The 15,485-nt window shown below is 42.9% G+C and overlaps 1 protein-coding gene across 4 annotated transcripts in view; it reads right to left on the bottom strand.

Annotated features, from left to right (window-relative positions):
- FRY (FRY microtubule binding protein) overlaps positions 1-15,485 on the bottom strand; it is a 261,839-nt gene that overhangs the window by 73,788 nt on the left and 172,566 nt on the right. For 3 of the 4 annotated variants that reach the window (XM_025046863.1, XM_006904798.3, XM_025046876.1), the window contains exons 21-29: positions 15,075-15,334; positions 14,348-14,537; positions 13,665-13,789; positions 11,547-11,604; positions 10,621-10,712; positions 10,185-10,357; positions 8,482-8,642; positions 7,191-7,301; positions 4,588-4,742 (exon numbers count right to left, since the gene is read on the bottom strand). In XM_025046863.1, the coding sequence (XP_024902631.1) occupies positions 4,588-4,742; positions 7,191-7,301; positions 8,482-8,642; positions 10,185-10,357; positions 10,621-10,712; positions 11,547-11,604; positions 13,665-13,789; positions 14,348-14,537; positions 15,075-15,334 (1,325 nt within the window). The remainder of the gene's footprint in view (positions 1-4,587; positions 4,743-7,190; positions 7,302-8,481; positions 8,643-10,184; positions 10,358-10,620; positions 10,713-11,546; positions 11,605-13,664; positions 13,790-14,347; positions 14,538-15,074; positions 15,335-15,485) is intronic. The other variant, XM_025046870.1, reaches the window with a different exon arrangement.

The following is a 15,485-nucleotide window of genomic DNA, read 5'->3' on the forward strand; positions in this document are numbered from 1 at the left end:
CTCAGAAGCCGCCCCGAGCATCCAAGCTTGGCTAATTTCATTTTTCACAATGTTAATACCGCAACTCCAAATGAGCAACTACTTCCTTAGAAGAGACTCCTAGAAGAGGTCATGCGGGGTCAAAGGGCACATTTGAGATTTTGGTAGGGGCAGCCTATTGCCCTCCTAAACGGCTTTGCTAATTTGCAAAGTGGTTCCTTTTCTAGAACTTGCATTTTTAAATGAACAAAAAAGCGTGAGGTGGCTGTGCCCCACAGGCCCCAGACGATGGTGGTGGAGAGGTGGGTGAAGGGCAGGTGACATTTATGTTACGATGCGCCCGTCACCGTGCCGAGGTCTTGACTTAGATCTGTGACTTAATCTTCATGAGCCTGTGAGGCTTAGGGAAGTCAGCGCTTGCCCAGGTCATGTAGCCTGGCCTCCGTCCTGGATGTGTCAGACTCCAAAGCAGTCACGCTTTCACCCGCATGGGTCCTAGGCAGCCCACGCCACAACAGGTGACAGCCAGTCCACGCTGGAACCCTTCTGAGTTGCAGTATCTGGAAATAGTCCTTTCTGCTGTGACAAGAGAGGGGACGTATCCTTCTGCGCCCTACAGTGGCAGAGGGCCTCCCCTACAGCTCTGTCTCCGCCACTGGAATTTAATTCGCATCTGTTTACACAGAGAAGAACACGGGAAAATGCTGCTGGATCACTGGGGATTTAGAGGCAGGAAAAGGACAAAGCCACTCTTACCCGAGGCCGTGTACTTGACCGTGTAACGAGGGCGTTCCATTGGTCGCTGAAGAACAAGCTATGGAATTGATGTGAAAACATCGAGAAGAATAAGAGAGTTACGGAAAACGAAAGAGACCCAGAGAAGGAAAATGAGAAAGACCTCAAATGAGAAAGAGAGCACAAAGAAATCGTCTGAACTCAGACGTGTAAAATAGGCTTGGAAACAGAATCTTACACCTTCAGCATTTAATTATTCAACACAGGCCGTGGAAGGGTCAAAGGTGAATAAGGCAGCTGTGATCATAAAGAATAAAACTCAAATGGTAAAATAAATGTGAAAGGCGGATGTGATTCAGTGAATGAGAAATAAAACTTTTCTTTTTCAATCCAGAAGAGGAGATTTTTGAAGAATCTGAGAAATACCCATAGCTCTGGTGTCTTTGGAACCAAACGACAAATTTCAGGATAACTTTGAGGCATTCTGGAGAGAAACAGATCTTACTAGTTGATGGGGGTATTACTTTGTAGCTTTTAACTTTTAACGGCTAGCAAATAAAGTATTTACAAGGTGCTTACTGGGCGCTAGGCCTCAGATCAAGAAACGAGTTTCATTCGACCCTTGCCCCAAACCCATTATCACCCCTGTTTGCCGATGAGTGAGCATCTGCAGTAACGTGGTCTGGAGCACACAGGTTGATCAGAGGCAGGGCTAGAACTCAAACTTGGGACAGCGGCTTCCAGAGCCCCAACTCCAGGTCCCTGCTCTGCCGCGGTCCTCCAGGTGGCGTGGACCAGGTGAGGCTAACCACCACCACCAGGGAGGGGCTGACGCTGGGATTCCTGAGTCAGAAGCTTCGCGTGTCTTCCTTGGAAAGAGCTAGGTGCTATTCCCCTGAGAGGTGGGGCATTCATTTTTAAGAATTCAGGTTTGCTTAGCCCGATAGAAATTAGGAAAGATTTATAGTGAGCTAGCATAAGGCAAAACAAACAAACAATGACAACAAATACAAACCCAACAAAAGTCATCAAAAGTTAAAACTTTGATTTTATAGGTAAATCTGAAACATCTATCAAACGTATCTTAGTAGCATTTGGGAGGGTAAGAGTGAAAACAAGGGAACCTTAAATAATTAGATGTGAAGTCTGATGAGTTAAGCTAGTGCCCGGAAATGGCCTATACTTCCGATATTGAGGGTGTTATTTACCTCGATTTACAACCTTGGAAGGCCATTTCATCTCTTATTCCTTATCTGCTCCATACTGATATAATCTGAGGTGCAGGGAGAATTTATAAGATTGTACACAGGAGCCAAATATTACTTGAACTAATGCTGTCTAACAGGTGAGTTATTTTCCTTCATGCTCAATTACAGTACCAAGCTGCACTGAACAGCTCTTAACCAAGTGTAAAACGTATTTCATAAAAATTCTTCAAAATTAATATTACTGGTTCTGCCATCACTTTCTGCTTTTATCCTCGCTTCCCCTGGTCCTAGTCAAGGTCCACTTTCACTTCTGAATCTCTCAGTATCGCTGATCATATCATATCATATAGTGATGGTTACAGAGTTAACTGAAGACCAGCATGTACACATCCCCTCTCCCCACAGTTCATCATCCAAGTAAAAGAAACCAAAAACAAGAATGTAGAGAACCATTTTCCCATGAAATGATGACTATAAGGATTGCTGTATTAATTGATATCCCAAAACGGCTAATTTCATCTTCTAAAACTAAAGGTAGAAATTTCAGTCAATAAGATTATCTTTAGAAATGTTCAACCTTTTAGGTATTTTCGAGTCGATTATAAATGGTTCCTTAATAAATGAATCTGTTTATGAACTGTCATATTTCTATAAAATAATCCAACTTATGAGCGTTTCTACTTAAAAAGGAAGCAGGAATCGTAAGAAGGATTCTTCCCTTCGAAAAATGACTTGTCATAGGAGTGACTGTACAGAGAACTTGTTTGAGAAATTTAAAATATGGTTCAGTTTATGTATGACTTTTCAGGAACACATGACTTCATAAGATATCTATTTAGGTGTCTTTCAGAAGCAAACATTCAGGAAACAAAAAAAGCAACAGCTAAAACGTCAGAATTGCTTTTGAAAAACAGTACTGAAAACATAAGTGCCGAGATTGTTCAAACAAACCCGAGGCTTGTCTAGACAACACAGTCTGAGAATTCATGGGAAAAGAGAGCAAATTTAGGCCGCAGCTGAGACGTTAGATTCTGACCGTGCCCTGTGGTGAGAAATGACGGAAGTGCTGGCAGACAGGTCACAGCCATGGCCCTCTAACCTCCCTTCAGAAAAATGAGTGTCATGGGTATAACTTGATATGCCATATTTGTCTAAGAAACCAAAATAGGTTAGGGTGGTATCTCTAAAAATCTACTCTAAAAATAGAGGGTTTTATATTTTTGGTGATGGGTGATATCACTGAGACTCCACCACTAAATTCTCAGAGCATTTATTTGTGCTTCCCGAGAGAAAATACCTAGAATTATTCAGAGGAATGCAATGGAGCATTTGATGAGACAGCTGTGCAAGGAAATGCATTTGGCTAGGATAGTTCAAAGCAAGGTCACTGGGCAAAGGGCAGTGAAGAGAGAAAATTCTTATTATTCTTATTTTTGTCAGAGGAATCTATGGTCCAAGTCATAGATTCCAAATATATTTTTTAAAATCAAAGTGTCATGTGAACAGAAATGTATTCTTACATGTCAAAACGTCTGAAAAAAACACTCTGGAAAAGATAATTTTGCAAAAAAAAAAATGTTATTTTGGTAATATCCTCAGGTCGAAATATTCTTTCATAATGCTAACAACAAAAAAATAAAATGACAGCAAGAATTGGACGCTTTATATTATATAATCTGCTATAACTTTTTTGGAGATTAAAGTACATGATAAAACTCTACCTCTAACATGGAAAATGAAAGCTTTAGACATGAAATGTTATCTACTATCTTTAAAAAAGATAAAAATTTTAAAGAAACTCATCTCTAAATAGCATGTTTGTTTTTATGTTTACCGTAAGTAAATATCTTCTAAAATTGTATTCTTGTTAATTCAGAACCGTAATAGGTTGGAATTTTAAGATAATTCACTCTGATTCACTTCATCCCATAGCTTAAGACAGCCATTTAAAATGCAACATTTAATTGAAAAGGAAAATCAACAGTCTGTATTTCAGAAACGAACTTCAGCTTCCTTTTTCCAAGTTCTATCTAATACGTCGGCTCTTTCTTGGGAAAAGTTTAATGCAACTGTTTATGCAAAAGTTTAACCCTTGTCCCTTAGCTATGAAATTATCTCACTCGATAAATTATAGTGCCGGAAGACTCTGCTAAATGACTATTTTACATTACAAGGGTGGTGGCTTTCACAGTGTAATCCGTGGAACCTGGCATGACACATCTTCTTTCCTTTCCTTCCTTCCTGAAGCTTCGGACTAGGAGGATTTAGCATTTTTAGGCTGCCTCTTGGGTTTAGTTTGGTCTCAAGATGGCAGAAGGGCCTAAAGTTCACATCTGTCACAAACATTTCTAGACAGTCCTTTAACATATCTTCCTAACCACTTTCAAATCCCGCTCTGATGCTTCACTGTGAATCTCCAGGCATCTAAAGGGAAGAGAGCTATGACGGACGACAAGCCACTCTCTGGGAGAACCTGAACCATCAACATAGCCGCACTTTTAAACAGAGCGCAGGCCACCTGCCGGGGACATGCAGGCCATTTCGCAGTGCCACAGCATTTACTCTGCTCGGGTAATCGCAAAAAACAGTCGGCTCTCAATGCTTCGTACCCCGAAGAGCGATCTCATTGTACCTGCAACCGCCTGCCGCCCGTGGGGCCCCGTACCTGCTTCCGCACACCGTTGCTATGGCTTTGAAGCAGCCGGATGCGAGCTGGTAGGAGCCCGTGTAGCACCGGTCGATGGCCCAGTTGAAAAGGTTTATTTGGTCGGGATTGAGTTCCAGCAGCAAGACGACAACCTCGCAGCCCAGCTGATGAACCTGAGTACGTGGAGGCAAGCAGTTATCCGTGTTTAATGAAAGGCTATTCGGGAGAGGGACGCCAAGAAAGCTTGGCCCACGACAGACAGGGTACAAGCGGGCACAGAGCGTGCATCCCGGTTCGTCCCCACCCCACATTTTCCTAAGAGGGCGCGGTGTTGCAATTAAAACTGAGATGTATAAACTCATCTGGACTGCCTGTAAGTGTGTCACCTCGCGTCTACTCCTGCTCGACTTTTAACTCTGGAAAGGTGGTGAAGACTTGGGCGATGTTTAGTCTTTGCATTTAAAATATTTCTGAAAAATACATGTATTTGGAAAAAAAAAATTCAATATACAAAAGGAGAGCCTTTGTGTAGGTAAAGTCTTTTAAGGAAAAAAATCAGAGGGAGTATGTTTCTGAGGCTTGATTGCCAAATAAGTGTGTGTAAAACTTAGCCGGCAAACTTTAAAAAATACAGCATGAATAAATTCTTAATCAGAGATTGTCATATCAAAATATCAGCATAGTAGATAGAATTCATAGGATGCTTAACCAGTTCCTGAAGCCACTGTCATATTTGTCCGGGAGAAGCCAGGTGCCCGGAGGCTACGTTCCCCTTAGAAAATAAGTTTCCTGCCTTCTCCTGACTCCGTCCACCGTCCTGCCAGTTGCGACCAGGTGGAGAAGGAAAACTTCTAACCTGTTTGTTGTTTTACTACAGGGTGTGGGCCCAGTTGGAACCATATTCTAACTGGACGGCCAGACACCATCCACCTAGTTCTCCAAGGGGCTTAAGAGATCCTCCTGTTTTATTTTCTAGAAACTTTAGTTTTTCGGCTTTCATATTTTGATCTGCAATCTACTGTCTTTTTTTTCCATTCCTGATAGCTTGCTCTGTTCTAATGCTTGGGCTAGGATCTTCAGTATATTGTTGGCAGAGGGGGTGAAAGAAGGCTTCCTCGGTCATTTAAATCTCAGGGAACACTTTCCAAATTCACTACTAAGCATGATATTTGCTATACAATTTTTTAAAGACACTCTCTATCAAACTAAGAAAGTTCTTTTTTATTCTCAGTTTTGTTAGGAGTTTCTCTCGTAAATTAATGTAGAATTATATTAAATGCTTTTTCTTCATCCAATGAGATGATCATATGATATATCTTTTTTGAGATTCTATTATCATAGTTAATACACTAATGAACTGATGGATATTTGAATATTCAACCAATCTTGCAGCTCTTGAATAATCCCAACGTGTTCATGATGAATCAAGATTTTAAAAAATATATCACCGGATTCAGTTTTCTAATATTTTGTTTAAAGTTTTTGTCTCTACGCTCATGAATGAAATTGCCTTTTAATTTTATTTCTTGTTAAATCTTTGCCAGGTTTTAGTAGCAAGCTTAGGCTGGTCTCCTAAAATATGTTGGGATATTCTTCCTATTGAGCTGTTTTCTCTTTAAGAGTTTGTATTAAATCAATGCAATTTGTTCCTGAAATGCTGAATTCATCAGTAAAGCCATCTGGTCCTAAAGTTTTCTTTGTGAGAAGACTTTCGATTACAGATTAAAGTTCTTTATTACTTATTTGACTATTGAGATTTTCCTTTCTTCTTGTACTGTGTTTTTCTAGGAATTTGTCTGTTTTACCTAAATTTTCAAGTTTATTGGCATAAAGATGGTCATATGTTCTCTTTTGTTTTAAATATTTGTAGCATCTGTGCTGACGTCCCTTTGCATTTCTGATGTTGGTGACTTGTGCCTTCTCTCTGTCTTTCCTCATCAGAGACTTGCCACGGATTTACCCATTTTATCAGTCTTTTAACACATTGAACTTTCGGTTTAAATATTCATTTTGATTGATTCTCTTTCATTAATTTCTGCTCTTATCTCTATTACTTCCTTCATTGTACTTTTTTTGAGTTTGATGTTATTGTTTTTCTAACATCTTGAGATGAATGCTTAGGTCGCTGATTATCAGCCTTTTTTTTCCTGTCTAATATGTGAATTTCAGACTATACATTTCACGCTCAGCAAGACTTTATCTACAACCCACAAGTTTACATGTAGTGTTTTCATTATTCTTCGGTTACAAATATTTTTTCAGTTTCTTTTGTTACTGATTCTTTGACTCATGAGTTATCTGGAAGAACGTGTCTTAATGATCTTTTTGTGTTATTGATGACTAGCTTAATTTCACTGTGATTACAGGAGAGTGTCTGTGTCATTTCAATCATTTGAACTTTGTGGAGACTTGCTTTATGGCCCAGTTTCTGGTCAATTTTGGAAAATGTGATTGTGATTTTTATCCTGATGCATAACAGTGATGTGAACAACAGCTAAACCTACACTCCTCTGGCCGATGTGGGACGAGACAGTGCTGTGGGCAGTGCTCAGACTCCCCAGGAACCCAGCGGAGGCAGAACTCCCTAGACATTCAACGCCATGTCCGTGGCTGCTACTCACGCGTAAATCCTGACAGGCGAGGATGTTGTCAAGCCACTTATATAGGTAGCCATCTGGGGAAAGACCCACGTTGTCGAACACGGGGCCACAGCACAGCACCGCTGACATCGCCTGATGACAGAACACAAAAGCCAGGATGATCTCATGGCAGGCGCTGACTGAAAATGCTAAGGGTCTTTTACAGCCGTCATTTCCACAAGACTTGAAACTCCTTAGGAGATTCGATAAAAAAATACGATTCCCAATTTTGGCTCTTTTGAGAAGAGTTAAACCCATAAATGTCACTTTGTGAACATGTAATTTTATGATTATAACAAATCTTTATGATGAAAGAGTGCAATATTCAAAACCAAATGACCATTTCCCAGTATTTAAAATAAACTTACCTTCAGTGATTTCGAGTGAATGAGTTCTGCTTCGAAGACAAACACAGCTTTCCAAATTTTGCTTTGCTGACAGATATGACTATGAACTGAACTGACAATCTTGACAAATATTTGAATAATGTACTAAATTGCCAAACTATTCAATGCATGGGAATAAATGTGATTTGGAATCAAAGATAAAGAAAAGGAAGAATATGAACTTTAGTTCCTTGGCGGTGGGGCAGGAGGAAAGGGAAGGGAAGGGGAGGGAAGACCTCGACTAACATGGCAGCTGGCAGGCCCAGAAGGCCATCGGAGCCGTGGTTTAAACTGTTCCACGAGGTGAGAGTCAGCCCGGGAGTCAGCGACTTCTGGTGTTTGTGACAGAGCTGATACGCAGTTAATTTTCCAAAGGAAACCAGGCTGTAAGGAATCACGCTTCTGACTCCTTGAACAATCCCAGTAGTATGGAAATTGATTTCTGGGGTCTTCTAGGGTAGGAGGCTCAAAAGTGAATGTGGCTCCTGGCAGATTTTGAACAGGTTTCATAGTCATATGAAACACACACACACATCTAATGTTTTTAGAATTAGCAAGGCAGCTACTCAAAGCATTCACCCTTTTAGCAAACACGTGTGGTTCTGACATAGGAGAAATGCCAGGTAAAAGTGGGAGTTTGGAAAAGCTTGATGTTTTGAAATTATAAGCCCAGTTGGAACATTTACATAGTTATACGTAGTAACTCTACGTTTATGTGTGTAGCTTTGGAACTTTTAAAGTCAGCTTATTTGTTTATACGCGTGTTTGTGTGATATTTTGCACTCGTATTTTATCACATACCATCTTAATTGTTTGCACCTTATTTACGGCATGTGTCAGCTTAAGGAAGGAGACCAGGTGCCCTTCCCGAGGCAAAGGCGACCTACCTTCAAGGCGCAGTACTGGTATCTGGTGATCTGGTGATTCCGGTCGCTGTACCGGTCCAGGGGCGTGAACATGACGCTGAAGGGCCCCGCCCACTGGCTAAACAAGATGAAAAGATGGTGCCTCAGGCTTTGCTGGGGGAAGAGAAATCTCCGGTGGTGAACTAGAGGGAAAAACGCCGAGTTCAGAGTCTACGAGACTGAAAAATACAGTGACTACAGTTTATGCCACGATTATACGTGATTTTTAAGTTTGGGGGAAAGGAGTACTATCACTTCCTAATTCCAGTGTTCTTTAGATAAAGAAACGTGTTATTTCCAAAGTCAAGTGGAATCGTCTTTCTAAGTGTGGACCCTCCCTCCACCTGCTCACACTGCAGTCCCTAGCGCCTCGCTCCGTGGGAAGGAGACGCGGGAGACGGACTCATAGACGCTGTTTTCTAATCAACGTCCAGAAAACTCGCAGCGCCTTCCACTCAGCTATCACTGACACAGACAGTGTTCCCTTGACAGCGGCTGCCGGTCTCCGGAAGCACTGTGACGCGCTACACACAGGCTGGTTCAAACGAACTCGCTCTAACTCGAGAGGGTCAACTCGCATCTCAATTTGGGGCCATCGGAGGTGAGGAGGGCTGGTTACGCAACATCAAGATAACAACAAAAGAGAAACGGTCGAGTTGCATCTCTTTGTACTTATGTCAAAAGTTTTAACGACAGGCATTCATTTTTACACCAGACTGACCAGATGTTTTTATTCTCTACGCTTCTATTAGGTGATGTAGAAGTCTATGTGATGTGTTTAGATAGAGTGAAGAGCTGTTCACAGAGTTTGTAAAACGCGTAATAAATAATGACAAAAATGTAAACGTGGTGGGGAGGAGTAAAAATTGTAATGACTTTAGAATGTGTTCTAACGTAAGTGACCATCGACTTAGAACAGACTGCTGTAACTACAGCTTGGTAAATATGAATCGAACGGTGACCACTCACCAAAAAATCTATGAGATACACAAGAAATAGAGAAAGGAACCCAAATGCAACACTACAGAAAGTCACCAACATACAAGAGAATAAAGAATGAAGAAAACTACAAAAACAATCAGAAAACAATCGATGAAGTGGCAATAACTACGTGTCCATCATATCCAACTATAAATCTACATATTCGAATAAAAATGGATTAAATGTTCCAATCAAAAAATGGGGTGGCTGTATGGATAAGAAAACAAGCCCCTCATATATGCTGCCTACGAGAGACCCACACAGACTGTCAGCAAAGGGATGGACAAAGACATTTCATGCAAATGAAACAAAAAAAGGCTGGGGTCGCAATACTTATGTCAGCCAGGACAGACTTTAAATCATGTTTACAGATGAGCACAATGAGGACGCTCATCTGTGAACGTTGCCTCTGAATCCTGTCCTTCCTGCGGAAACGCATAGGCCGATTTTCAGGTGGGAACCAAAGCAAAGAACAGAAATCTCGACGAATGCAAAGCCGAACTTAATTCCTATCGCTCCCTTTCTGACCTGGGCTGAATTACCACTATCCGTTCCCACGTGCCTGTCCAAGCGTTTCGAGACAAATCGGTGATCCCACCGCAGACCCGCACCCAGGCCAGGGGCACTGAAAAGGACACACATGGTCCAGAGAAACAAATGGTGCTCCAAGCACAAAGGTGACCCGCAGCGATGTGTGACTGTACCTGGGACGCACTGAATCAAGTTGGCGACCATGGCGCTAAAATGTGCCCGGATATCTTTGAGAATTTCAACTTCTTTATCGTTTTCGGCTTCCAGCAGCATGCGGGTCAGGTCCACATATTCTAAGAACAAAGCTCCGAGGGCCAGAGTGTCCCGTTCTAAGGCTCCGTTTGTGCTGGAACAAAAAAAATGAAACTTTTAGATGCTCGGTCTTTGTGTCAACGTGGTATGTGCTTCATGGAAAATGAGTTCTCACGGTCAGAACTCACACACTAAATTTGTTCTTGACCTACATACAGTGTAAATAGAATATGAAAAAAAACCCACAAAAGCTTTCCCGGATTTTTCTGAGTAAAAGTTACAGGTAATATATTTTTTAAAAAAGAGAAAGAAGAGACAAGGTGAGCAGAGATCAGCTCAGGAGAGTTTTCACCCTACCTGTCACTTATTACGCCAGCGTCAGCCAGGAGCTCAAATATTCGGAGTAGCTGCAGTCTTAACAAGTCCCGTCGTTCTCGGCGTTTTTTGTTCTGTGCGGAAAGAGGGGACAGCACTTAGAGACGTGGGTGAAACCATGTGAATTCTGCTTTAGGAAAGTGGATTCGAGAAGGGCCTACTCTGGTCTTTTTCTAAACACAAAAGACAAAATGCATTTTTCTTTCTTCCTGATCCTTAGAGGAAACGCTTGCTGTAAGAGAAATATCATGAAGGAGCCCACGATATTTATAAGGTGGACATGTTTGGAACGAACCTCATCTCTCAGACGCCTCCAGCGTCCGCGGGAAGACTGGAGTACCCAGAACAAGTGACGGGCACAGAGGACACCGACATGCCCACCGATTCGGGTCACAGAGCTCACGTGTTCTTCCTTGAACTGCTCGATTTTTGTTACTTCTTGGATCTGACCTACTGTATGGGAAGCTCTTCTTTGGTCTTATTCTTTTTTATTTTTGATCCTGCTACATTATAAGTTTATCTTTTTCAGAGTTCACTTCGGGGAAGATAATGTTGAGGAAAATAGTTCATGTGAGAGACAAAACAAATAATATTCTTGACCATCCAACTCCTTGTAGAAAATGAGCAAACAAACTAAAAAAAACAAAATTCAATGAACTCAGACCCCCTGCAAAAGAATGTGATATCCTAACATATATGTGACTATTCGGGTTGTTGTGCTTTTGTAAGTTTAGGACCTGAAATCTTTTAAAGTAGGAACCATATTATACGAAATACTCAAACACCGAAAAATAATGAAAACAACACAAATTAAAATATTCCTTAGGAGAAACCATCAGGTAAGATTTAAACTCACAGCATTGTCCAAACAAACCAGGGCATGAAATGATTTAAATTCAAAATCTTACCTCTGGTCTCCGTTCCAGAGCTTCTTTCATTAATGGATGAAGTTCTTCTACCAATTCTCTACGGAGGAAAAAGGCCAGCACTTGAAATTCGTTATCGTTGACACCAAACTTGTCATCATATTAATCTATTCAGCCCTAAGTCGTTAGCTTTTATCAGTTTGCGTCTAACATCAGAATCTCTCTGGCCTTTCTATTTCCCAACCACGTGGTAAACTGGAAGCAGGTACTGGCCTACACTTCGTATGATTGGTTCTGACCTCAGTGCTACGAACATAATTTTGGCTCAGTACGTATGTGTCGACTTGATTTATGTTCCAGAAACCTCTATGGCAAGATCCTATCTGAACAATTAAACCATATTTTTGCAAGGGCTTACTAAATTCAAAGCACTTTATCATAGGCTGAGGGACTGAAGGTAAATAAAACTGAGTGGCAGCACAGAAGAAATATTCAGTATAATTAGGGCGCAAGACACAGGTGCAATCCCAAGGTGCCGCCTTGGGGACCTGTGCTCAGGGGACTAACTTAAAGCTGATTTTAAAATGAAGCCTTTTTAAAACTTCATTAGAGATTCCTGTATTTGAGCTATATGACACATGCAAATACGGCGAGTCCTATAATAGTGAGCTTCTCATCCAAATCTTCCCTCTTGTGTGGCAAAAATTAAGGCCTAATCATATCAACATGTGTCTCATGTTACATGTATATACCTCACACGTCCCTGATAGCTCCAAAACAAAATGACGAGCTCCAGACTGTTGGTATGTATTTTATCTAGAGTCTGCTCCATGTCTGAAACCTTATTATTATTATTTTTTTTTTGGCAGGATATTTTGTGTTATTAGAAATCACCCTCCCGGGAAACCCCAGGACAGGAAGGCGAGCTCGGTGGCGTCCTGCACTGAGGGACAGAAGGCCCATGTCGCATTTCAGGTTCCTCCAAAATGCATGCTAGAATTTCTTCACCAAAGACATGGGAATAATATTAATGGTCTCCTCCATCTAACAGCAACCATGTCCTGAATGTTTACTGCTTATATTGATATTTTTGTGTATTTTTCCTTTCGATAAATCTGAGCCAGGTTCTATAATTATACCATTTTTTTTCTTTATTAGAGAGAGACACTTTATTGATGATGACAGTTTTAAAGGGGAGGGAACTGAGGCCCAGATCTACGGGCTTGCAAGTGGCAGAAGTCATTCCCCCTGAGGAATTTTAAGAGGGTGACATATGCAAAAGAGCCTCAGGTTCTTTGGGAATGAACTCGGTCATCTGAGAACTGTTCTTGTTTGTATATGATGCTTTGTCTTAACTTATTGATAAGTAGTAAAACTCTGGTTAAGTGGCACTGATATCGTCAGAACTCACAATTACTCTTTTTAAGGACGGTGTCTGGCTCTATACGTGAATAACGTAACTGATCTTTTTCGGTTGCTTCTCAGACGTCTCATTAATCTTTATTTTTCAGTAGGGTTTCTCACAGATGCTTGGAGCTTTCCCTTTTGTGTCTGCACGAAAAACTGTAAGATTTCATTTGTCCTTCTAGGCTTTCCTGCTTAAAGTCATCAGAGGCGGCCCAAACTACCGTTTCCTGATGATTCTTTGAAAGGGTGTTGACACTGCCTCAGATGGAATGGCATTTTGATCAGAGGTGTGACATGAGCAAGGAATCCAGAAAGTGAGACTGACGGGTCTATCAGGGCACATGGCAGTGTGACCGATCCCCCCTGAAGGAGTCCCACCAGTTCTCAATCTCCGAGAGCCTGCTGCCTAAACAGCTGATGAGCACACACGCTCCCTACTCTGACCTGAGACCCTCTGAACGGTCTGGTTAACCGGGCCGTTGACGCCGAATATCTTCCTTAATAAACGATCTCAAAAACAAAGCTTGCAAGCGAGCGGCACTGTCTAAGTGGCAATGACCGAGAGTGAAATGGACGCGAGGCAGCTGCGGGCAGTGCTGGCTCCCTGCACGCCAGCCAGAGGACAGAAGGAAGTGGCGGCAAGCCCAACGCCGCAGGCACGTGCCAGCAGCAAACTCAGGCTCGCGGTAAAAACGGGCACCACGACAGCAGCCACGCGTGTCAGTTGACAACAACCCATTAAGACCCCCGTACCTGAAAACGAGAGAATTCGTTCTTCCAAATCCTAAAACTAAGGACTCTGTGATCTCGATGCCCTCTAGTCTCATCAAAGGCACCAACTGCTTTAAGAGAACTCCCACCGACGGGGTGCCTATGGCCTGAAACGAGTGGATTAAAAGTGAAAAAGAGGTCACATGACAACGGACGCTTCCGAGGATGCATTATGACAGTTTTAAAAGTTCTGAACCACATGTCGAGGCACTGACATCGTTTTGGGAAAAAGAGCACGACCCATACATTTTAACGCACACCATGAATGCATCTTCCCTGTGACACACGTTTTAAAGAATGTCCTTATTATAAAAATATACTTAAAACACAAATCTACAAAACCATCTTTAACAAGACAAGTTAGTCAAAGGCGTGGTTTCAAGGGGACTACTTGGTGAGAAGTGAGGGACAGGATCAAACCTCGGGACACCGATAACGAGTCACCCCACGGTCTTGAGCAACTTTGCTCACTCTTCATCTCCCGCTGCCGCTTGCCAGGGAGGAATGTGAAATTCTTCACACAGACACTCGGTGGAATTTGGAAATGTGTAGGATGAAAATCTGATCCCACGTACTCCAGATGGCAGACACGGCGCACTGTGAACTCTAGACCGGCGAGCTAGAGAGAAACCTTACGGAAGAAAGCTTCGGACGCGTCATGTCACCTTGTTATCGTAGCTGGCTGCGCCATCGGGCGTGGTCGCCATGATTTCTGGAGTGGAAGCTCTTAAGTGTCCTGGGCTCATGATGCTGGGCTTCGCGACCCCGAAGCAAAGAATGAGGTAGTTTCTCCACAAGGTGACGTAGTTGTCCCCACTGCTGGCGGTGCTGGTTTTCTTGGCATTAATTGGGCTACTGGAAATAAGGAGTTGAAAGCAAGAATGAAGGTAAGTTCTGCAGTGTAAACATCACATATGGAATCTGGACCCCACGAGGCGCCCGCATAGAGCTGGACGGTCACTGTCCAGGATTGTCTGGACAGGGAAGGTCACTACGGGAGGGGACGTGAATGATGCTGCCCACCAGTAAGGTCTGAGATCCTGTACTCAGACAATCATACTGATTATTAAAGAACAAAACAAACGAGCCTCTATAGACAAGAACTTTGGACCTGTTTTCTACTCCACATTAAGAATTCCGCCTTGGGCAGTTTGGAAACTGGAAACCGGAGAGGAAGCGGCAACTGGAGAGAATCCCACACCCGGAGAGGATGCTACCCACCGGAGAGCATCCTAGCAACAGGAGAGGATGCTACGATCAGAGGATGCTACAAACGGAGAGGATGCTGCAACCAGAGAGGATGCTGCAGTATCCCAATCTCTCATATGGGATGAAAACGGAAGAGGGCACATGGTGGACCAGGCGGGAGGGAGGCACAACGCAGACCCTTACTTGGGGTCCACCAGAGGCATGACCGACTGGAGCCGTGTGAAGGCGTAGGGCCAGGCGTAGCTGAGGGCCGTGGGGCAGTGCTTGGGGAGGTTCTCCTGCCGCAGGAAGCTGAACAGGCAGAGGACCCAGGGGTCTTTGACAGACTGAGCGAATATCCAGACGTGCGATGGGCTCTTCACGTCGTAATGGCTGTTGACCAGGACCGCGTTCCACTCTACCAGCCACTGCAGATCCACGCTGTGGGTCAGCGGTAGGGTGGCCTGGGGGCAAGTGGGCAATGAGTCAACGCCAGGCTGTAAACTGCATGTCCTCGACACGGCTGTGACTTGTAAACGTCCCCCTGCCCCTCCCACGTGAGACCTCCGTTTGCAGTCATCTGTTTTGTAGGCTGGATGGCAAGCAGCTGACGCA

Source organism: Pteropus alecto, unplaced genomic scaffold (genome assembly GCF_000325575.1).
Source record: "Pteropus alecto unplaced genomic scaffold, ASM32557v1 scaffold80, whole genome shotgun sequence".
Lineage (NCBI taxonomy): Eukaryota > Metazoa > Chordata > Mammalia > Chiroptera > Pteropodidae > Pteropus > Pteropus alecto.